The sequence below is a fragment of the Lissotriton vulgaris genome, chromosome 6, assembly GCF_964263255.1.
Source record: "Lissotriton vulgaris chromosome 6, aLisVul1.2, whole genome shotgun sequence".
NCBI lineage: Eukaryota > Metazoa > Chordata > Amphibia > Caudata > Salamandridae > Lissotriton > Lissotriton vulgaris.
Genome location: NC_141694.1, coordinates 332,405,844 through 332,430,038, shown reverse-complemented (window position 1 = coordinate 332,430,038; position 24,195 = coordinate 332,405,844). Strand labels below are relative to the sequence as shown.

Sequence of the window (24,195 nt, the reverse complement as noted above, 5' to 3'; positions counted from 1 at the left end):
TAAGAAAGAATACAGACAAAACATAACAGTGAGAGAAAAATAAAAACAGTCACAAAATCTAAGACGGGGCAGAAATACTCTAACGGGTAAAAAGCCAGGTCTTTAAACCCTTCCTGAAAGCAAGTAAGTTGGGCGTGGAACGCAAGGACAAAGGTAAAGAGTTCCACAACTGAGGGGCCAACAGCCTAAATGACCGTCCTCCTATGCAAGCTTTTTTTATTCGGGGGACTACTGCAAGTGCAAGGGACTCCGATCTCAAAGATCGTGCCGGAAGATAAAAAGCCAGCCTCTTTTGCAAGTATTGAGCTCCCGTGGCATGTAAAGCTTTGTGGGCCAGTGTCATAGCCTTGAATATTATCCGCTTCCGGATGGGGAGCCAATGTAGAGCTTGCAGTAAACTCGAGGCGCTAGCTCGCCGATGCAGGCCAAAGATGGCTCGAGCGGCAGCATTCTGAGCCACCTGCAGGCGTTGTAGGAGGTATTCCGGGAGGCCAAGGTATAAGATGTTAGCATAATCCAATCTGGATCCAATGAGGGCCTGAACAATTGTTCTCCTATGTTCTTCTGAAAGTAACGGTCTCAGTAAATCTATGTTTTCAAAATAACTTTATCTGACATGGGCTTGAACAGGGGATCAGGATTTGTCTCCATGTTGAGGGAGGTGCTAGTTGTGTTAGTGCTTCTCGTCTAAAGCCCACTGGTGACTGACTTCCTCAAGGTGTTCTCTCTCCACAGTCTGTCTTCAGACCCGGCCTGTTATGTGGTCATGGGAGGGACTAGAAGTCTGATTGAACTTGCAATACTTCCATGTATGAGTGGTGTCTGTCATCTACATATCTCCCCTAGAAACGCTGAATCCGTGAACTCACCTATGCAGCCATTCTGTGTTATTAGGATCATTGGAAGAGGCTTGTGGCACATGGATTTTAACATCTCCAAACAGGAAGGTTCCATTGTATATCACTTCTTCAAGTATCTCCCTCCCTCCCTATTTCCCTTCCAAGAAAATAGACTATTTGCCTAGGAGCATTCATTTTGTGAAAAGGTGCATGCTTGAACCCTGTGCATGCTCTGAAATTCCAAAGGCAGGTCGAACATTAACCCTATAATTTCCAGAAGAACGCCCTTCAAGAAGGATGTAATGTCATCTTTCTCTAGCTGTTCTGGGATCCCAGAGGAGCAGAGGTTGTTTCTCTTGTTCCAGTCTTCCAGTTTCAAAAGCTTTGCTTGCATATGCCAGTGGTCTTGTTTCCATTCTACTCGCTTGGCAATCAATTCTTTTGACCTTTTCCAGTCTATCCTCCATCGCAATTAGGTGAGAATTGAATATTGCAATATCTGGGCTTTTATGATGAGAGCACTGAGGATGTCTTTGTAGTTTTCTCTTTGTTGGCCATTACGACCATCTTAAACATTGTTAGTTCTTTCAGAATCTTGTCAAGAGCAGAGTCCCTCATTATTGTTTCCAGTGTTGGTGGTGATTTCACACTTTTCCCTCCTACCACCTCTGTAAAGAGTAGCTGTCAGACTGTCTTTGACATGGAGACAGAGCAGCCTGTCTAAGTGGCCTCCAGTATTGGGTCTCAAAAGATTTGTTAAGTGTGGCAAGCCAATATGATCTAGTGCATCGACCCAGTGCCAATGAGAAGGAAAAGCGTGTGTTTAGGTTGTCTGGTAGACTGGGCTTAAAGTAGATTGTCGTCTGCCTACCCGATGTGATGGGTTACTGCAGGGGTGCTATAACAAATGCATGCCAATATCGGGTTGAGCTGTGTGCCATCCTTCATCTGGCTGCATGGTTGCCTACATTCCTATGTGGGATTCCAATTGTAATGTTAGGGTTCCTCCCTTGTACATCCAAATACAGCGAATGATGATCTGGCTTGAGGCCCCTGCAACTATTATGAGCTAGTGGCTTTTGGTGGTTCAGAGTTTCTCATATGGCACTGTGAGTAGAACAGACAAAGCAGGTAGGTTTGTTTGTAAATCCATGGGGGGGGGTGCGAAGGTGAGACCCCTTATATATAAATATAGGGTGGGGAACTGGCTGGTGGTTCTGTAGGAGCTCTTGCAACCTTTTAATTTAGAGCTAATGTGCATATAGATATTAGTCTTATATCCGCTCTCACATTGATGGAGCAAGCGGGTCTCTCAATATGGCATCTTATGTCCTTAATCAGCTTTCTGTGTTTTTTGTTGTTGTAAAGTATTTTGTTGATTTTCCACACCATACAATATATAGAGAGTAATCCACCTCCTCCCCCACCCCCCGACTCCCACCCCTCTCCTGGCTTGCTTTACTGCCTTCTGTGTTAACACCGTCGGGCCCCCAGTGCCTCTCAACAATTGCACTTCTTGACGTGGAGAGTAACTGATTTAGAAGAAAGGGCCACATTGAGAGCACTAATTTCCATTATACAATCAGGGTTCTGATATGGGAATGGCACAGAGGATAACTTGGTTATCCTTTCCTCTTTGATTGAAGCCGCAACCCAAAAATATACCCCACCACTATATGCAGCATTTATTGACTACAATACTGCATTTGACCAAGTCGACAGAGCGAGGCTCTGGCAGAAGCTTCATAACTGAGGGATGCCGGCAACCATGCTAAGAGCTGTTATGAGTTTATATATATTAAGACCTGGGTGAAAGTTAAAGTATCTGCCAATAGAGTAACATTAGAAAAGATCTGGACTCATCAAGGGATAAAGCAAGGGTGTATTTTGGCACCCCTGCTATTAAAAAAAATACTGCTCTAGATAAAGCTAGACCATTTCGGGCTAAATCCAAAGGCTTCCACTTTCATTGTATTCAGGAAAATAAGAGCTCAATGAATTCCTCAAAAACAAAATGAATGGTCGAGGAAACAAAACTTACAACAAAACCAAATTCCATATGGATCGGGTGAAACTAGAGCAAGTACAAAGCATGAAGCATATGGGTCTACATTTTATTCAGCATGGCTCGCACCAAGTACAACTGTAAGCATTGTAAGAAATATCTACATCCAAGATTATCAGCTTAAAAAAATTATTTTAAAAACACGAGAGGACCAGATCTTACAGCAATTTGCTGTGTCAATGACGCTAAGCTTATATCAACATTGTCGTATGGGTCGCTGACATTCATGGACCATCTAGTTACTTGGTTCAACACAACTCAATGCTGATGCTACAGACGAATATTTTAGTTGCATGACGCCACTCCATCATCCCAGATCTGACTTGAATTTGGCCTATGTAACTAATCGATCATGGCAAAAGCAAGGTTTCTAGATTACTATGTGAAGCTCAAGTCTGCCCCAACTGGATCATTAAAGGGTTTGATATGGCTAAACATGCAGGACAAAAAGTTCCAATGGAAGTCCTATCTGAAAGACTAATGACTTTTTGGGCTCCTGGGATACCCTTGACCTAAACCTGCCGCCGAAACTGCATGTAAAAATTCTCGGAAAAAGTGCAAAAGTAAAATCTGGTGAGGACAAACTCGGCATAGGGATGATACACATCAAAGCAGTGGCGGCACCTCCACTAAGGCGGAGGAGTGCCGCCCCACTGCTCAAAAGGGAAAATAAAACGATAAAAACATATCGTTAGTATAATTTTTTTTCTCCATATTCTAGTCAGTGGTGGGGCAGCGTGGGGCTGGCAAGAGCAGGGAAGGAGTGGTGTGCACTCCCTAAGTGCACATGAACTTTTTAGCTGGTCTTATTGGGTCCAAACAGTTAATGCGCACATTGCATGTTCCTACCAGGCTGCATTACACAGCCTGGTCAGGAACATGCACAAGCTACCTGTTCCAGTCCGAGCGCCGATCCACGGCGCTCAGACCAAATAAAATGACGCATTGCAGCGTTGTGATTGGCTCAGGTTAGCCTGTCCGCCCGGGTGATTCCTGCTGCTGCCAGCCAGGACAGGAAGATTACGAGGACGAGGACGGACGAGAGGTGGCAGCCGGCCATTGAAGGTCAGTCCTTTTTTTTAAAATGCATTACTTCCCCCTGCCAAAGTACCCCCATCTGGTAGCAGCCGCTACTGCATCAAAGATAAGAGAAACTGAGAATATGACCCCCTATCCTCCATGTTACAACTCACGCCTGGGAAAAAAATTCACAGATCCTACAGGTCAATGTCCACATCCATAGTAGGGTCATAATTTGGGGCAATGGAGCTATTCATATTGGAGGGGAGGAACTAGCGGTAAACCTCAAAGCTGGGGAACCGGGTTTGAGTCTCGGCAGGGAGGCTTAGCATCCTGTGATTCTGGGCAAAAAAAAGTAATCTCCCTGTGCCTAACAAAATGAATGTGTCCGTCTGTAACGCAACTGCTGCTCATGTAAAGCGCTCAGATACCTTCGGGTCGAGTTCACGCAATATAAAACTCCAACAACTAAATAAATAAAAACAATCGGCTTTTATGTGGAAATGCAGACAGAGTTCAATCTACTTCCTAAGCATTTCTGTAAAATCAGAGAGGCAACAACAGTGTGCCCGCATTCTCCATTGGTCAAACTTGATAGCACTGCCAGAATCACCAATCCTGAAGTACTTGCTCACAAGTTGCACCTATAAAACAGCAGTCTCAGACTATACAAAACAATCACTGACAATTTGTTCTCACAACCCATATGCAAGAGACCAAAGAAACTGGAAGTTGCAGAGACTTCACCATGACTACTCAGACGAAAACTCAAATGAAACATTAATGAACCATGACAAACACCTTGAAGAAACACGGCTTAAATTCAGATATTTCAAGGTACTGCACAGGTGGCACTGGACCCCAAATAAACTGGGCTGTCCTGAGTTGCGGGATATGTCTATCACCAGACAGTGACATCGCTCACATTTTGAGGGAATACCCCACTTCCCACTCTTTCTGGACAAAGACATGGGATAGATTAGCGAGAGAGAGGTAGTGATAACTGACCCACTCACGGTTCTGCAATGTTTCTTCACAATACTACTTATTACCCGGGGACAGTGCTTAGTTTGTAAAAAAAATATAATAGGTGCCAGGGCTCTATTTAGGAGGCCATTTTCAGCTTGCACCACACATTGCCCCTACTATGCTGCCAATAATAGTAACAACACAACTACCAACCATCACACTCCTACAAGGGTGACAAGTAAGACTATTTAAGGCCCCCAAAGCTATACGAATGGCTTGGGCGGCAGGTATTATTAAAGTATATTGAAATAATAATAAACACTTCCTGGTTTGGAGTGTTGACAGACAGTGGCAGCCAATCAGCATGCCTTCCCGAGAAAGCTGCATGCTCATTGGTTGTCAACACTTCTAACCAGGAAGTGTTGGCATCCATCTTGTGCTCGATAGACAAAGGCAAAAGAAAGCAAAAAAACAAACATGAAGAACACAAAAAGGGGGCAGGGTAGATACACCCCGACACCCTAGACCTGCCCTGGTGGTCCCACAAGGACAAAAAAGGACCATATTTTTTTTTTTACAAACCTGGTCTGCTTTAAAAAAAATTACCCCCTGGGGGGACCAAATCGCGGGGGCATAGTGATAAAGAAGTGTGGGGGGTCCACAATCCCCCCACACTTCCCCGGGGACTGCCGCCCCCGGGGCAAAGCAACGCAGCCCCTTGGCACATACTGGAGGCTCCTGGTGGGCTAGTTGGCCCCCACGGACCCCCAGTATGCAAGGGGAATTAGTTCCTACTCTGCAAACACGCCAGGGGTTGCGCTGCAGAGAGGTGTAAAAAAGGGTGTGGCCTCATTACACCTCTCTGCAATGCAGCCCCCTGGCGCATACTGCAGGTTCCAGGTGGGCAAGTTGGCCCCCAGGGACCCCCAGTATGCAAGCGGAATTAGTTCCCCCTCTGCAAACACGCCCGGGGGCTGCGTTGCAGAGAGGTGTAAAAAAGGGTGTGGCCTCATTACACCTCTCTGCAATGCAGCCACCTAGCTTATACTGGAGGCTCCTGGTGGGCTAGTTGCCCCCCAGGGACCCCCAGTATGCAAGGGGAATTAGTTCCTCCTCTGCAAACGCGCCAGGGGTTGCGCCGCAGAGTGTAGTAAAAAGGGGGCGTGCCCTCTGAACACCTGCCTGCAAAAATGTAGTAAATCTGAAAAAAAAAATACATTTAAAAATTAGCATTTAAAAAACTGTCGAAATTTAATGAAAAACCCATAGGTTTCAGGCCTTATATAGTTCGGAATTAGCATTTAAAAAACCTTGCAAATTCAATAAAAAAACATAGGTTTCAGGCCTTATATAGTTAGGAATTAGCATTTAAAAAACCTTGCAAATTCACTGAAAAACCCCATAGGTTTCAGGCCTTATATATTTAGGAATTAGCATTTAAAAAACCTTACAAATTCAATGAAAAAACCATAGGTTTCAGGCCTTATATAGTTAGGAATTAGCTTTCAAAAAACCTTTGAAATTCACTCCAAAAACTATACGTTTTAGGGGCGTTATAGTAAGCTGGACATTTCACTCCTACAAAACCATTGAAATTGCTCCTATATAGTTAGTTGTACTAACTATATTTCGCGCACCCGCAATCCACTGCTGATGATGTCACATATTACATCATTCATGACATGGTCAGTGACATCACTGATGACATGTCAAATGACATCAATGATGACATCACTGATGACATCATCCACGTGACAATCACATACACCTTTTCATACACTAGTAAAATCTTTCATCACTCTTTGTAAAATACAGAGTATCATATTTGAATCCACTGACACAGCAATACAAGTTTTTAAAAACCCACTCATTGATTCCTAGATGTATACACACATCTAATCACTTACCTGTAGATTCACTCATACATGCTGTCAATGAACAATAGAACACTATCAAAAATACTTATACACCTATATCGACATTACACACCAGCACACAACCTAGTCAAGTCAAGTCAAGTCAGAGAATTTATATAGCGCACTACATACCCAGTGGGTTTCAAGGCGCTTAGAAGGGGAGGAGGATTACTTGTCAAATATCAACGTTTTAAGTTGCTTTCTGAATGCTAGGTGGTTCTGGGTAAGGCGAAGGTAAGCGGGGAGCGAGTTCCATGTCTTAGCAGCCAGGTATGAGAAGGATCTGCCTCCCATGGTGGTTTTGTTGATGCGAGGTACAGTAGCGAGGGCTTGGTTGGAAGAACGTAGTTGGCGGGAGGGGGTGTAGAAGGACAGTCGTGAGTTGAGGCATTCTGGTCCGATGTCGTAGAGTGATTTGTGTGCGTGGGTTAGCAGTCGGAAAGTGATCCTCTTATTGACGGGTAGCCAGTGGAGGTCTTTAAGATGACCAGAGATGTGTTCGTTGCGTGGGATGTCTAATATGATCCTGGCTGAGGCGTTTTGGATTCGTTGGAGCTTCTTCTGGAGTTTAGCGGTAGTGCCCGCGTAGAGGGTGTTACCGTAGTCGAGTCGGCTCGTGACCAGAGCGTGGGTGACTGTTTTCCTTGTTTCGGTGGGGAACCAGCGAAATGTTTTTCTGAGCATGCGGAGAATGTTGAAGCAGGATGAAGAGACGGCGTTGACATGTCTGTTCATTGAAAGTGAGGAATCCAGGATGACGCCTAGGTTCCGTGCGTGGTCTGTCGGGATGGGTGCTTTTCCGAGGGCTTCCGGCCACCAGGAGTCGTCCCATGCAGAGGGGGATGTACCTAAGATGAGGACTTCTGTTTTGTCTGAGTTCAGTTTCAGACGGCTTTGTTTCATCCATTCGGCAACTTCTTTCATTCCTTCGTGTAGGTTAGTTTTGGCGGTGCTGGGGTCATTGGTGAGAGAAAGGATTAGTTGAGTGTCATCCGCGTAAGAGATGATGTTGAGGTTGTGTTGGCGTGCGATGGTCGCGAGGGGGCTCATGTATACGTTGAAGAGGGTGGGGCTGAGTGAGGATCCTTGTGGTACGCCACAGATGACTTCGGTGGCCTCGGACTTGAATGGTGGGAGGCGGACTCTCTGGGTTCTTCCGGTGAGGAACGAGGTGATCCATTCAAGTGCTTTTCCTTGGATTCCGATGTTGTTGAGGCGTTGTAAAAGGGTGCTGTGGCAAACTGTGTCGAATGCTGCAGAGAGGTCGAGGAGTATGAGGGCGACTGTGTCTCCATTGTCCAGTAGAGTTCGAATGTCGTCTGTTGCTGCGATGAGGGCGGTCTCAGTGCTGTGTTTGGCTCGGAAGCCAGATTGTGAGGAGTCGAGGGAATTGTTGGCTTCGAGGAAGGCAGCGAGCTGGTTGTTGACAGCTTTCTCGATGACTTTGGCCGGGAATGGAAGGAGCGAGATGGGGCGGTAATTTTTGAGTTCGGTGGGGTCCGCTGTGGGTTTTTTCAGAAGGGCGGTTCACATATGAAGTTATCCTACTCACTTATGCAAACAATGGATCATACTTACATACTTACTTGCTACACACTTATACAAACACCACTTCATCTATTCATTTAGATAGTAAGTCATATTTAGTATATTATAAAATCATTATTACAAGTATACAGTTATCCATACAGTCACTCACACAATCATTGAGTCTTATGTATACTTATTTATACACAACAACTGACACATACACTGCCTTTTATTTTTCTAGTTTGTTGGACATGTACCATTGAGAAATATATTTGCTCATCACCACACCCATAAAGATATTCACTCACCCAAACAACTGTTAGAACTTGTAGTTTTAACTTCATATATCTACTGAATCAACTATTCACACATCTTTGGGTAGTCACACACCCTCCAACGAACCACACACACATTCACTCTCCCATATAAATACTCAATTAACTAATCAATAACTAATATAGACTTTCACATAGCTAGTAACAAACTGGAGAACCAGTTTACACAACAACTGAAAAAGTGATACAGATATTCACACAGTTTAGTCACTATCCACTATATTTAGTGAGACACTATACATTGTTAAAGTCCTCCATCCAAATATATATTTTTATATCCACTCATACTTCAATGCAAATTGCTATATATATAATGCATATTTAAATAACGAAGCAAACCACATTCACTGGATGATGTCATCAGTGATGTCATCAGTGATGTCATTTGAGATGTCATCAGTGATGTCATCAGTGATGTCACTGACCATGTCATGAATGATGTAATATGGGACATCATCAGCAGTGGATTGCGGGTGCGCGAAATATATTTAGTACAACTAACTATATAGGAGCAATTTCAATGGTTTTGTATGAGTGAAATGTCCAGCTAACTATAACACCCCTAAAACTTATAATTTTTGGAGTGAATTTCAAAGGTTTTTTGAAAGCTAATTCCTAACTATATTAGGCCTGAAACCTATGTTTTTTTCAGTGAATTTGCAAGGTTTTTGAAATGCTAATTCCTAACTATATAAGGCCTGAAACCTATGGTTTTTTCATTGAAAATATATATATATATACACACACACACACACACACACACACACACACACACACACACATGCATATATACATACATACATACATACAAGGGATTCAGTCCCCTCCCTTTATTCTTTAGTACGTTCAAGTAAAATTCATATTTTGCTTCCACTCACTTACCAGTTTGGGCAATGGGCCAGCGCACTTCATTCTGCTTGATCACAAGTGCAAACCTTCCTGAAAAGGATTTCACTGAAGTGCCAGGGGTGCTGTGCCTGGACTGCTTGTTTTTGCATATTTGATTTGTTTGCCAAAAGTAAATAAAAAATACTGTAAGCTGCCACGGCCAGAGGCATTGGATTTGCCATTGCTTGGTTACAGTTATTTTAACGTAGTACACTGAAGAAGCAATGTATTGCTTTGGTCTGCCTGTCACAATAAAATTAAAGACCTTTGTGCAATACACAAGAAGCAGATGAATAATAGTGCTTTAGAGCTTGGTTAATTGTGGGCACTGTGATGCATATAGGTCTCTTCAGCCCACCCTAGAATGACAGTGAAGATTGGAACACTAACACGTCAAACAAACTCAATGCCAGATGCTACAATTCCAACGGGGTATGGGAATTAACTAAGCCATGTATAAATCTATAATGTTCCAACTAAAATTGCTCTCAGTATATATTCAGTAGCTTCTGCTGATTAGATATCTATGTATGTTTTAATACAGTGAACAAGTCCTTTCATTAAACACACACCGGGGTACAAGCGGAGATGGGCGTCAAGCATGAATTACCAGCACTGTCACTGCAGCTGTAAAATGCACTACATTGTTCACCTCACCAAGTACAGCAAAAGATGGCTGCCTGCACATCTTGGTTGCTGGGGAAACTTTCAATCTGGGGAGCAGCATTCATTCATGTCATTCTTTAGACTATGAGCCCACATGGTGGGTCTATTACTATAAAATCCATGCGGCTTAAGAGTAAGGTAAAATGTGAAAAATATGGGTTGGATAAAAGGTTGCAAGAATCGGTAGTTCTACTTCATGAGCAGCAAATAACACACGAACTCCAACAAGAAAAGCAAAAGATTAGAATTCTTACCCAACGTCCAAGCGAAATAGTACTTTGGTCGAGCAGCCATGAGGGAAAGGTACAGGTAAATAACTTTCGTCGGTACTGAAGCTGTTGCTGTGAAATTGTCATCAACGTTATATTCGACGGGCAATATCTGTGTCACGGTCATGTAGGTGAACAAAGAGAATCCACAGACAAAGAGCTTGTGTGCTACAGCTGCCTGTAAAGCAGAATACAAAAACACATTGAGAACTCATCGAATAGAAAACGGATCTTTATCACTGTATGGAATGTTTGCTACCTATTCTGAAAAGGGTGGAAATCAGAGATCATTTTAAATTAAGAGGTGGGCGTATTCTATTCCCTATTTTTAAAGAAGTGTACAAGTTCGAGAAGAGTAAACATTTTCCAACGAATGCATAATGCTTAAAACAGTACCTTTTAAAACGTAAGAAGTATTTATAACTCACTTGAGAATATCCCATTTTAAACACACTGTATGTGAAACCAATTAAGAATGTTCAGTTCATGTCAACATGATTATCCATGTTTAAAACAGTTCTTTACTGTCTAGATGTTTAAATGAGTGCACACAAAAATAAAACAATGGGTATTTACATTTTTTTAAATAAAATTTTTATTTTTTTATGGTTTTGCAAAAAAGGGAAAGGAAGAGGAAGAAAAGAAAATTTACAAGCGGCATACCCGCAACATTCCCCACACAGGTGGTGCTGTAAGAATCATAAAGGGAGGCAAATGAGGCATTATGATATAACAATACAGGTCGGGGGGGAGGAGCCAAGCCAGCGACCGACATGGTCGCATAGACGCTCGGCTCTGTGTGCCCTCTCACCCCGCGCATACATCCTGGCGATTATCCTGAGCCATAACAGCATATTTAAGTAGGCGAAGGAGAACTTTCACTTACCGTCTGCTCCTGAGGCTTCTACATGCGGCAGACCCGGAGAAATGTCCCCGACTGTTCCGCGGCCCTCGCTATGCTGGGACCGGGGAGTCGAGTGAGAGGAACAGCCGGCCGCGCTTGCGCCAACAGCGGCCACTGGTGGAGGTGAAGAGTCGGCCGGAGGGCGCCGGTGAATTGGTGGGCCGATGGCGACAGTGACGACCCAGTCCACCTAGCGGAGTGCCTCGTGGGGCTGCGTGGCACAGCAGGGTCTAGGGGAGTGCACGATATCTGGCCCCCCTTCCCAGTTTTGTGTCCGGACATAATCAAGGATTACCCCCGGAATCAGCGGGCGGCTCCCGGGGAGCAGCAGAAATTTTGTTTAGCCCTTTGGTGACTCTTCCCCAGGGAGCCTGCATTGACTTTCTGAGTCCCCGCTGTAAATCCTTCAGCGCCCTGGTTTGGGGCCCGGTCCCTAAGGTGAGGTGAAGACGGACGAGGCCGGATCAGCTAAGATGGCGGCCGGCGCCTTCCCCTGCGGACCATATCCAGGTCGAAGAGCTGCCGTGTGGGTGAAATCAGGGGACCGGCGGCGCGAGAAGGGGCCCACGTCCAAAGATGTATTGGCTGCTCTAACGACCCTGCATGAGACCCTGATCTGTAATGCCCGGGACTTGGGAAGAAGGATGGCCGCCATTGTTGTCCCGCCGTTCCACACGGGCACAGCTCGATCTCAACGGAGTGCCGACGTGCCCGTCTCTATGTCCACGAATAGTGCTCCAGCTGCGCCTAGGATCATGGAGACGCTGAAAGACCCGGCTCATGTGATCGCCCTGGACAGCTCTGTTGTACCTGCGAGTGTCTCTTTGGGGCACATGTCTAACTGGCGGCTGGGGAAACAACGCCGATCTATTTCTTGGACTGCCCCGGCGACGGCTCGGCGCTTGCCGGATTGTGTGACTCTCTCTCCTTGGATGGCGAGACTGAGTATGGACTTGATGATGTATTCGGGGTCAATATCGATACAAACGGATCTCCGCCATAAGTGTTCGGATGGGTTTGGGTTGCCGAAATCCAATGAAGCGATAACTCGGCCTGGTCCGTCCGGATCACTTGGACCCTCCACGCCGCTCTGCACACCGATTGATAAATGGACGTATATTGGTTCCAACGATAGACAAGGCCAGGGATGATATTGTCCAGAGTCCAGTGGACTTATTGTTGGCTGACGGTGCTTGGGGGACATTCGGCCGGGATTATATTGCTGGTGTGGTCGGTGATTGATGTTTTCCATGAATATTCTGATCTTGCTTTTAGGATGTTTCCTGGGCGCAGGGGTGAGGGGCGGGGCCGGGTGGCAAGATCGAGGGCCCTCCTCTACTTTTTTCTCTTTTTCTATATTTCGGGTCTCCATTAGGGCGACAGGCACGCTGCTGGGGGGAGGTAGGCCTTCTGCAGGGGTGCAGGGTGGGGGTAGGGGGATGGGGTTTGTCAATTAGTCAGTTATTTGTTTCTATGGCCCTTTAGTCTTTTTTCCTCTTATTGTCGCCGTTCTCCATGTTTCCTACAGTATGTTTCGTTTTGAGGGGTGGGGTTCAATTTTGCTACGGAACGGGTTTGTGCCTACATTTATCCTGACTCGCGTACTTTACCCCCAATACTTCATTTGTAATTGTACTATTAGCGGATATCCTGATTCATGCTCGTTGTTGTAGGACCATGTATGACCGTGTGGCACTTATTTTTAGTTTGTCTTTACTGTAAAATGAACCTTCATAATCCTGAATTCCGACCTGTACGCTTGAATATAAGCCATGTCCTGGACATTTGTTGGACCCCGGCTTTCGAACTGTTACAATTTCCCACATTGCTCTGCTGTACTTGTGATTTGTTTAGCGGCCGGCCGGGGTGGTTGTAGGCCCATACTTGTAATTGCTTGAAGTAATAATAAAGGTTCTCCAAAAAAAAAAAAAAAAAAAACAATACAGGTCAGATCTCAGAGTCAGTGCTCGCTGAGGAGAAGCAAAGAAAACAGGTGCAAGCCACGTCACGGTCACCGGACCGGCAATATTAGTCAAAGGGATGACGAGGCCCATGCTGGGTAGCAGTGCTGCGCAAGTCCCAAAGAGATCTGAGAGCCTCTACAGGCTATGTGGTGCCGCAACAGGTAGCAAACTAACAACCCCAACTTAGTCCTCCACTACCCCCCTTTCCCCCTCCTCCCCCCAGGTGGTGGCGCCAACACACACATTCATTCTCAGTCCTTCAGTCATACAATCTAATTAAATCTGGAAAAGGTGAAGGGCACGAACGGCGGATGGGCAAACCGCAGAGTGTAGGCCTTCAGACAGGAAGCGAACCAGGGGAACCCAACGGAACAGGAAGTTCTTAAAGTTGCCCAGGAAGATGTCCGCCACTCTCTCCATGCTCAATAATCTCCACAGTCTCGCGTGCCAGAGCGATATAGCTGGGGCGGTCGGTTTCTTCCAGGCAGCAGCCAGCGTGAGCTTGGCGGCTCCAAGGCAGAGCCATAGAATATGTTTATCCGCTTTAGTTTGATGTTCTAAACCCGGGTCGCTGAGACCCAGGAGGACATGAGCCATAGAATCCGGGACCGGATACCCCAGGATGTCCTTGATGTGGAACAGAATTTCAGCCCAGAACGGGCGAATGATCGGGCAGTCCCACCAAATGTGGCGGAAGTCCCCCAGCAGACCACAGCCCCTCCAACACCAGTCTGAAGATGCCGGGAATATGCGTTGTAATTTGGACGGGTAGAGATACCAATCTAGCATGGTTTTGAGATGAGCCTCTCGTAAATCTACCGAGTGGTATTGTGCTGCGATATCGCGACAGAGACCCTTCCATTCCACATCGGTAACGTCTCGGCCCAAAAGGGCCTCCCAGTGTTCCATGTAGTGGGGACGGGGAGAGACTGTAGTGGCCAGCACCAGCCCGTATAGGAAAGAGATCGTCCCCTTCATAGTGGAAGTGCGGAGGATAAAAGCCTCAAAAGGTGACAATGGTCTCGTGGCGGCATCTCCAATACCCGCTGAGGTCGCCCAATGGAGAAGCTGGACGTGGCGGAAGCACTCCGTGGCCGGGAGCCCATAATCTCGCATGCAGTTGTGGAAGGTTAGAGGCGCCGTTCCGTGGAACAAATGCGTAAGAGCTCTGCATCCTCCCTCTCTCCACAACCGAAAGGGTCCCTCCTGCATCGCCGGCGGAAAGGCCGGATTAAAGTGTATGGGAGTAAAGGGGGACGGAAATGTGGTCCAGCGGTCATCACCAGTGACCGTATCCCACACCTTCAGGACAGTGCTAGTGGGCGTGCTGATGTAGGCATTCTTGGGCCTGTCCACCTTGGGCTTCCAGGCCAAATCCCAGATCGATCTTCCAGCCACACTCCTATCCATATGCAGCCAGTGTTTCTCTGAGAGCTGCTGAGACCTTTCTACCAGTACCCGCAGCTGCGCGGCTTTATAGTACAGGTGCATGTCTGGGAGTCCCACTCCTCCCTCCTTCCGCGGGAGTCGCAGGGTCGCGAAGGAGAAGCGCGCCCGTCCACCCTGCCAGACGAATCGCAGCATCAGGGATTTAAGGAGTCGGAAGAAATCCACCTCTATGGGGATGGGGAGGGCCTGGAAAAGATACAGAAATTTAGGGAGGAGGACCATTTTTAGGGCGTGGATCCTGCCAAGCCATGAAATATATTTCGGTTTCCATCGATCCAGGTCCACTCGTACCGCCGCCAGCATCGGGGGGAAGTTCGCTGTGAATAATGATCGTATGGTAGGTGTCAACCGAACTCCCAAGTACAATAGGGAGGTAGACGCCCATGACAAGGGTGTGAGCAAGCGCACCCGCTCCACTTCTGCTGGAGGGAGAGTCCGGTTCAGTATGTATGACTTGCCAAAGTTAACCTTAAATCCGGCCACTGCTTCTAAATCGGACAGCACAGTTTGAATGTGCGGCAGTGTATGAGCTGGATTCCCCACCGACAACAGCACATCATCCGCAAAGAGGGAGATTTTGTGCTGTTCACCCGTAAAGGGAAGGCCCTTTATCTGTTCCCGCTCCCGGATCGCAAGGGCTAGAGGCTCGATGCTCAAAGCAAAGAGGAGAGGGGAAAGGGGACAGCCCTGCCTTGTACCCCGGGAGTGAGTGAAGCTGGCGGACCGATGCCCATTGATCACCACCCTAGAACTAGGGCTGCTGTAGTTTGCACGGATCATTGTAATAAACTGGTGCGAAAAGCCAAAGGCTTCCAGGGTGCGGAACATGAACCCCCAATCCACACGATCGAATGCTTTTTCCGCGTCAAGCCCCACCAGTACCGCCGGGATGCGGAATCGGGTGGCCTTCTCTATCAGGTGTATCACCCGCCGCAAGTTGTCATGTGTCTGTCGGCCTTTAATGAACCCGGATTGGTCCGGGTGAATGATGGCCGGCATCAGGTCCTGGAGCCTGCGCGCAATGATAGAGAAGTATAATTTAGCATCGATATTAAGGAGAGCTATCGGGCGATACGACGAGCATTTGGAGGGATCCTTCTCCGGTTTGGGGATCACGGTTATCATGGCTTCGGCCATAGTCCCTGAGGTTCCCCCAGTGATTGCCATTTCATTAAAGAAGGATACCAGAAAGTCGCATAGCTCTGCCGTAAATGATTTATAAAAGAGGGCAGTGTAGCCGTCTGGGCCCGGCGCCTTGTGGAGCTTCGGGTCCCCAATAGCAGCCAGCACCTCCTCCCTGGAAATGGGGGCTGCCAAAAGCTCATTCCACTCTCTAGAGACCCGTGGTATGGGTAGGCCAGCCAGAAACGGCTCTTGAGCTTCCCGGTCCAAAGAGTCGCCCTGATAGAGTGCAGCATAAAAACGGCCAAAGATGTCCGCCTTGTCCTCATCCCGATGCTGCAGGGACCCCGCCGGGTCCTGGATTCCTCCAATGTATTCCCTCTGACTTGTCCCGGAGCCGACGAGCCAAGTGCCTTCCCACCTTATTCCCCTGTGAATAGGAGACCCGCCGAAGCCTCAGGAGGGTAAATTCAGCCCGATTGTTGTAGTGGGCCTTCAATTTACCCCGCACAGCTGTTAACGGCCGGAGAGTCGCTCCAGACGGGTTTGATTTGTGCGCCTGCTCCAGGAGAGCGAGTTTCGCCTCTAAGGCCTCCCGCTCCTTTCTCCTCAACTTATTGAGGTTCGCGTTGAGACCCAGGCAGGTGCCCCGCAGCAAGGCTTTGCACGCGTCTCATGTGTTGAACATCGAAGTGTCCGACGCTGGGTTGAGGGCCAGAAACTCCCTAATGGCTTTCCGTAGCTCCGTACAGGATGCATCATCCCGGACAAGTGCTGCAGGGAAGTACCACTTCCTCAAACCATCTCCCCTCACCGACCAATGCAGCCCGAGAACCAGCAAGCTATGATCTGACACGGACAGCGGAAAGATGCTAGAATCACGGACATCTCCCCTGAGGGCTTGGCTTATAAAGATATGATCCAGGCGAGAATAAGAAAGGTGGACGTGGGAGAAAAAGGTATAATCTCGGGCCTTGGGGTGCAAGGAACGCCAGCTGTCAATCAATCCTAAATCCCCCACCAGGCGTTGCGATTCAGCGGAGAAAACACCGGTGTCCGCTCTCTGAGCTCGGGAGCTATCTAGGTCCTTGTCCCACACCATGTTGAAATCACCCATTAAGAACAGATACCCCTCTACGAAGTCCCACACTTTATCCAACAGATCCTGGAGAAAGCCATTCTGCCTAGTATTGGGAACATAAACCACCACGAACGTGAACAATCTGCCGTAAAGCAGCCCCTTGACCATCAACCAACGCCCTTCTTTATCACAATTTACCCCCATAGGTTGGAAGTGGAGGGACGCCCGGAAGAGAAGAGCCACCCCCCTATGTTTTGTGGGAGCAGAGGACCTATAAATAAGGGGGAAATGTTTGTGTCGGAGTCGGTGCTCATCTCTATGTGCTAGGTGGGTCTCCTGGAGACCCACGACATCTAAGTGATGGTCAGACAAGTATTTCCAAAGTTTTTGGAGTTTCTGTGGGGAGTTGAGGCCCTTTACATTCCATGTTTCACTACTAAGTGGCATGAGGAGACATTAGAACTCATCGCTGTGCACTCGTCCTGGCAACATGCCCCCGCCCCCTCCCTGCCAAGAGCAGCCAGGCAACTCCTCGTGTCCCATTCAAATCCCGTTCCCCTCCACCCAGCTCCCCCTCCCCACATCCCAGCTCCCAGCACCAAGCCCAAAATCTCCTCAAAGCCCGATCCCACAGTAGTCCAAATATAAGTTCAGTCACAGCATATAACCAGCGATCGCTTCCGCCTAGGAACCTGGTATCCAGAGGCCCATACGTTACACCTCCAGAGGTAAAAAGACTCACCGCACATACACATCGGTCGCCACCACCACCCAGCCCAGTCCCAACCCAATCCCCAACAATCCCCCCACCCAATCGTCTCCCAGAACCCTCCAGTCCCCCCGCCCCCAAGAAACAAACAAGAACAATGTACTTAGCAGTCCCAGTGGATAGTAGTCCGTAGAGTTCCTCCTGGGCTGGGGACGGGCACCACTGTTGGGTACCCCAAGGCCACGGTCCGGGGTGTCTTCTCAAAAAGTACAACCATACCCACGGTACCTAAGTTCACGTGCCCCTCCGGCACCATACGGCCATCAGCTCAAGAGTCAGGCCGCTCCGGAGCTCTGCTGGGAGGACGCCAATGTCGCTGAAGCCACCAATGCCACCGCTTCTCCCCTCTCCTGTAGGCTAGTTGTACGATCAGGCCTTCTACGACCTGTCTTCGGGCCCACTCTCTGCCAGGAGGAGGACCGCCTACGCCTCCGTGATGGTGAACTGCCAGCTTCCTGTGACGGAGTCGTGTCGTCTAGGCCCAGAAGATCCTTAGCCACCTGGAGAGAACGAATTTGCGCAAGTCTGTTTTGCCACCGAAAGATAATGAGGAAGGGGTGACCCCACGAGTAAGAAATGTTACGTTCTCGCAGAAAGGTGGTCACTGGGCGAACTCTCGCCTCTTCTGGAGCGTTGACGCTGCCAGGTCCTGGTTAAGTTGAGGACGGTGCTCACGGAATTGCAAAGACGGGATATCCCGTGCTTTCCGCAGGATACGTTCCTTTAGCTGAAAGTCATGCACGCAGACTAGAATGTCCGGGGGTGGCCCTCCACCCCGCTTAGGCAGCCCGACCCTATGGACCCTGTCCATCCTGATATCCTGTACATCCACCTCGCCCAGTATCTGCAGGAAAAGTGCCCGCACATAGCCTCGTAGGTCACCCGCCTCACCGTCCCATGGCACCGCTCGTATACGGATGATATTCCGGCGGGAACGGTTCTCCAAGTCCTCCGTATGAGCCTGGAGGTCTATGTTCTGCTCCGTGAGCCTAATTATATCCTGCTGTAATTGGTGGACATCGTTCGCCATGCTGAGATCATGATCCTCCAAGGTTGCCACCCGCTCCCCGATGCCATCCACATCTCTCCGCACCTCCCGGAGGTCCGAGGCCAGTTGAGGGCGGAACTCGGAGATGTCCTCCTTGATAGAAGCGAAGAGTTCAGTCATGAAGGCCTTAGTCGCAGGGGCCTCATCGTCCATTTGCCTATGCGATAGGCTAGGCCAGGGGGATGCCGGCTGCTGAGAATTTTTCGATGCGCCATCTTTGCCAGGCTTCTCTTTGCGCAGCGTGGAGGACATTGCTGCACCCCTGCTCATTCGAGTAGTCTGGACGAGAGATCACCCTTCAATCGCACACAAGTCTATGAAGTTGCTCGCACACCGTCCCAGTCGACTCCAGTGGTCCCTCGGTAAGGTCGGGAGGACCACGTGGTGTATGGCGTCAGCGGCCGCACCAGGCCCCGGAAAAGGCGGCTTCGGGCCAATGGTCGCAGTCTCAAGGGCCCCAATCGCCCACTCGCTCGGGCGTCAGGAAAGCCTCAGTGCAGGGAAAGGTACAGGGTTTGGGGGCCCTCCCCGCCTCGTGATGCCACAAAGCGGACCTTCGATGCTGTAGGCCCGTAGGCCTCGGTGTCAACGTCGAGACAGTGTTCCCCTGTCCAAAGTGCTGTGTCCCTAGTACACTCGACCGACCCACCTTCTACAGCGGAAGGGGAGCGAGGGTCACCCCAAGAGGCCAACCAATCCGCCAGCAGTCTGCCAAGTGGCCCAGGAGTTCCTCAGCGATCTCTCACTGCACCGGGCCGTCTCACCGTACCGAGCCCAGCAGTGTGCCGTGCTCATTCAGCTCCCTCGGGCTTCCCACGAACGTAGGCAGCTCAGCAGCAGGGCGGGCCTCAGTGCTCGACCCCGTCCAGCGCGGGAACTAGGCCGCAGGCCCCGGCGTTGCGTAGTCCAGGAGGACGGGTGGCGCCGTCCCCACCACCGGGCCGTGTCCCCCTCACTCCCGCCAGGAGCCGTCGAAGAATCCCGGACACTCCTCCGCCTCTCTGGGCAATTGAGAACGCCTCCTGTGGGCCCCAGCTGCTCAGTCCGTGCCGGCGCGATATCCAGGCCGCAAGTCTCGGGGTCGCGCAGGCAGCAAGCCGGGAGGAGCAAGCCCCTCCGCTCCTGGGTCCCAGCACCGCTCCTCGCCCAGAAGCAGCAGACGTGGCGGGAAAGCTCCCCGTCTCCCTGGGTGGCCTCGGTCGGCTCCTCCGGGGCAATCCCGGTCCACAATTTCCTCTGGGTAGGCCGCAACCTCCGGGGACTGCGCGGCGTTACTCCCGCCTGCGCGGCTCGCCCGCTCCGGTCCTGGCGCCGCTCCTAGGGCGTCTTCCGCCGCCAGCTCGGGGTCAACAGTCGGACACGACCCTCTGGAGATGCAAGGCGACCCAGAGAGCCACAAATGAGCCCGGAGCAGGGTGCTTTACAAGGCTATAGAAGGCCCGGCGCCGGAGGGACTCAAAAGCGCGTTCTACTCTTCCGCCATCTTGGCCACGCCCCTGTATTTACATTTTTTAATGTGCTAAAACATACTGAAACACAAAGATTCTGTTATTTCTGTCTACCCATATTTCTCAGTTACATCCGGCTCCACAGTATTCTCTTGGTGGCCAAGGATGCTGCTGGAATCTCACATGTTTCAAAACTGCACAAAGGCTATAATGTACCTGAAAGACTTACTAAGGAGTTTACTTTTCTAAATTTACAGTACAAAAAAAGCACAAATATAATTCAAGCTGTGGCATAATTCTCATATCCAAATTACTGCACATCATTATATACAGTATGGTTACTCTGATTCCACTCCAAATGGCGGCTTTCAGCATGGCTACTGTGGACAGATGGAAGAAAGTTGGTAGATCACATTAGGGTTGGCACTCTAGCTTTTGATAGTCCTGAATTACTGAGTCATTGTCTTTTAGGGGCATAAAAGTTACAGGCGTTTTTGCATTGTACTAAAAAGGTGGACTACTACAGAAGGAGCAACAGAGCTAGGAAACCTTCTACAGCTACAAGGGACTGGCCCAGATCCACATTTAAAACATAAATTAAAGTGAAATGCTCACACTGAATTTTAAAATGTTGCAGGGCTCAGGAGAAGGCTGGGGCCCCTAAGTTGTTCTTTATTCAAACTCATGTTACAGATAATGTTTCGGTCACACTTCCATGAGGATACATTAAGGCTCTGCAGTTTGGACACATGATGACTTGTGACATAAAAATAAGGTGTAACCATGTGGCTCCCACCAGCGAGACAAAGGATTCCTCCTGTCATAGTGTCTCAATTACTCATGTGACCAAGCTGGAGGTCTCCACCTCAATCCTTTCAAGGTCCTTGCACCTGTATATGGGCTGTCACTGCAGCATGCGTGCAGGTTAGCAAGGTCTCAAATAATGGCAATTCGCAGTAGTAATATGAGGACTTTTTGATCAACTGTATTTTAAGAGCACCTGATCTATAACAGGATTTTCTTGACCATAATTCTACAGTTCTCAGTAACGGGTCTTGGATTTCTCTCCATAAAGATAGAATTAAAAACACGACCATGGAATCTCAATGTCTTTCAGAATTTAGCAAAAGTCCATAAACTACATAATTTGTCAACACAACACACATTGACATAAAAGCCACCTCACACTTTTACAGTTTTTGTAATTTCTGGTATGTTATGTTATTTTGTGTAGACAGCATGCCTTTCACAAACAATGGTGGGAGATGCTTTATAACATTACTGTGGCACAATAAGAGAGCACAGAAAATTAATCCACATCCTTTGAAGTGGTCTATGTAACTTGCAGGCCATCTGTTCATATTTGGCAGGACAGACTCAGCCTTGCAACCAGCACTATGGATGCTATCTTCCCTCAATACGGACATCCCGGTGATCAGAAATTCATCTATCATGATCACCGACTTATTTCCTACATCTTGAACCTGCTCCACAATCACACAACTAGAAATACCAGAAAATGATAAGGCAGCTTGCAGATCATAAAGTAAGCTACCCGCTACCCCTCACTATTTTAAAATGTCAGCTAGGCAACTCATTACCGTTCTTCCATATCCCAGAAATATAACCCCGGCTCCTTTATCTCCAGAAAACCTTAAACCAATTGATAGCCCTCAGACTCCCAACTCCAGTAGAGGAAGCCAGGTTACCACCAATATGTAAATACATTAAAAACAGAATAACAAAAACTCAGAATGCCATCGGGTACAATAAACAACTGCAACAACAAGCACCACTTCAACAATCAGGAATATAAAATGTTGCAATCAAGAAAGCGAAAAGACTCCACTAGTATCCTAGGATATCAAAAGCAACATACAGATTCAAAGAACTTGACATGGCCCTCTTAGAATTCAGCAATCTAGTATGTACCATAGCCAGAGTTCCTCACTCATCATTGCAATGCCCTTTCAGACAACCTCAATACAACATCCAAGACCCTGGAACAGTTTATCAAGAGGAAATCAGTCAATAGTATGCCTCCTCTGCTAGTATCACCCATTATGGAACGCTTGCCTCCTTCAATAACCACGTGGCATATTCTGCTCATCTTAGGAATTTAAGCACATCATGCCCTCTAACGCCACTACTACTAGAACCACTGTCAACAACTCCCTAGCCATCTGACAGCTCTCCCAACAACCAGCTACATTAGATATGTGAGCAGACCTATCATGAAGGTGCAAAACCCTAATCTAACAGACTTAACCAGCTATTGACTAATCGTAAATGGTCCACCCCTCAGTAAACTTGATGAAAGGTTTGCTTATTCATGCTTAAACTATACCCCCTATCCATTTTTTAAACTTTCTAAACCTCGCTTTTGCTTGTTGAATTGTTTTGGGGCACCATCTAAATTCAGGAATTCTGAGATGGAGATGGTGTAAGGTTTTAATTTTAAATCCAACATATTTGGGCTGATGACTATGCAGTAGGAAGACTTCTTGAGGAAAGGGAGAACCAAGATACTACTTCTCTTCATAACTTCTAAAATAACTTCTAAAATGTCTGTAGCTACCTAAGATGATTATAAAATGAATTAGCACTTAGGAGTTTTAGCCATACCTATCTAATCTTCGTCAACTAAACAGAATTTCATCTCAAGTTCGAGGAGTATTGTCTACAGAGATGTGTACAGAGGTCAGACTGCAGTTCATAGAAGAGGTGTTAGTCTTCTACATGTTTCTGTATTTGCAGTTTCACCATGTATGCTAAAAGATTTCATGGAAAAAAGAGGCTAGTTACTGGCTTAAAAGTTGCCTTGGTTCCTGGATTCTAAATGGATATTTTAGCATTGGATTGATTAGGGCATCTTTCACTAAATTGCCTTCTTCTAGGGAGTCATTTAAAATATTAATAGAGCTAGTTGGATAGAAAATTGTCTAGGGTCCCCCTGGGGAAAGGGTCCAGGGAGAACCAGCTTCCTGACAACTGTTAACCTGTCTCAGAACACATTAAGCAGACAAGTTTGGAAGAGACACCCCAAAGCATCACTTTCTGCTTCTATATGCTTTATAGGCTATGTGGATTCTTGATGGAGGATCACAAATGTTGGCGTATTTGAGGTCAGTGGTTATACATATATATATATATTCCTCACATCACTTTCTGCTTCTATATGCTTTATAGGCTATGTGGATTCTTGATGGAGGATCACAAATGTTGGCGTATTTGAGGTCAGTGGTTATACATATATATATATTCCTCAAATTCCTCTCGTACTCTTCTTTGACGGAGGTCACGGCACCACAGCAGTAATTTAAGTAAGTTTATTTTATTAAGTTAATCACCATGTGCAAAGTGCAAAAAAGACGGCCTTCACGTTTCGACTACAATTAGTCTTCAACTGGACCATAGAGTCCTAGAAGTCTAGACAATTTATAAAGTGCTCAGTGCTTGCACCCTCATTTGTGTTTACAATTATATAAAAACACAAGACTGCCAACCTCATTCACATTTTTAGGCCACAAGCGATCGCCATATTTTTTCAATTTCTTTTTTTCTTTTTTCATTTTATATACTGTAAAGTACTTTGTTAAAGTGCAAGGTGCAAGACAACTCCAGAGTAAAAGAATCTATGCATGCTAAAAAACTGTACATGATAGCCGGCTCAATATTCTTTCGTAAAAGATTTCGACAGTCTCTAGAGTCCGATAGGGTTTCATAGACATTGTTGGTAATCACTATCCATATATTTACTCAGGATTCCTCTTGGCTGATGTTACAGTAAAGTACTTTTCCACATCCTGCCAGATATGACTGTCTGATATCTCTATTCCATTTCTCCATGCGAGAGAGCCTGAACTATTTACAATATTTACATTTCTTATTTTGTACATTTATGATTCTTTAT

General features: G+C 47.4%; 1 protein-coding gene across 1 annotated transcript in view; it reads right to left on the bottom strand.

Annotated features, from left to right (window-relative positions):
• Positions 1 to 24,195, bottom strand: part of MBOAT2 (membrane bound glycerophospholipid O-acyltransferase 2) — a 970,645-nt gene that overhangs the window by 56,153 nt on the left and 890,297 nt on the right. The window contains exon 8 of the mRNA XM_086926366.1: positions 10,483 to 10,675. Coding sequence (XP_086782492.1) covers positions 10,483 to 10,675 — 193 coding nt within the window. The remainder of the gene's footprint in view (positions 1 to 10,482; positions 10,676 to 24,195) is intronic.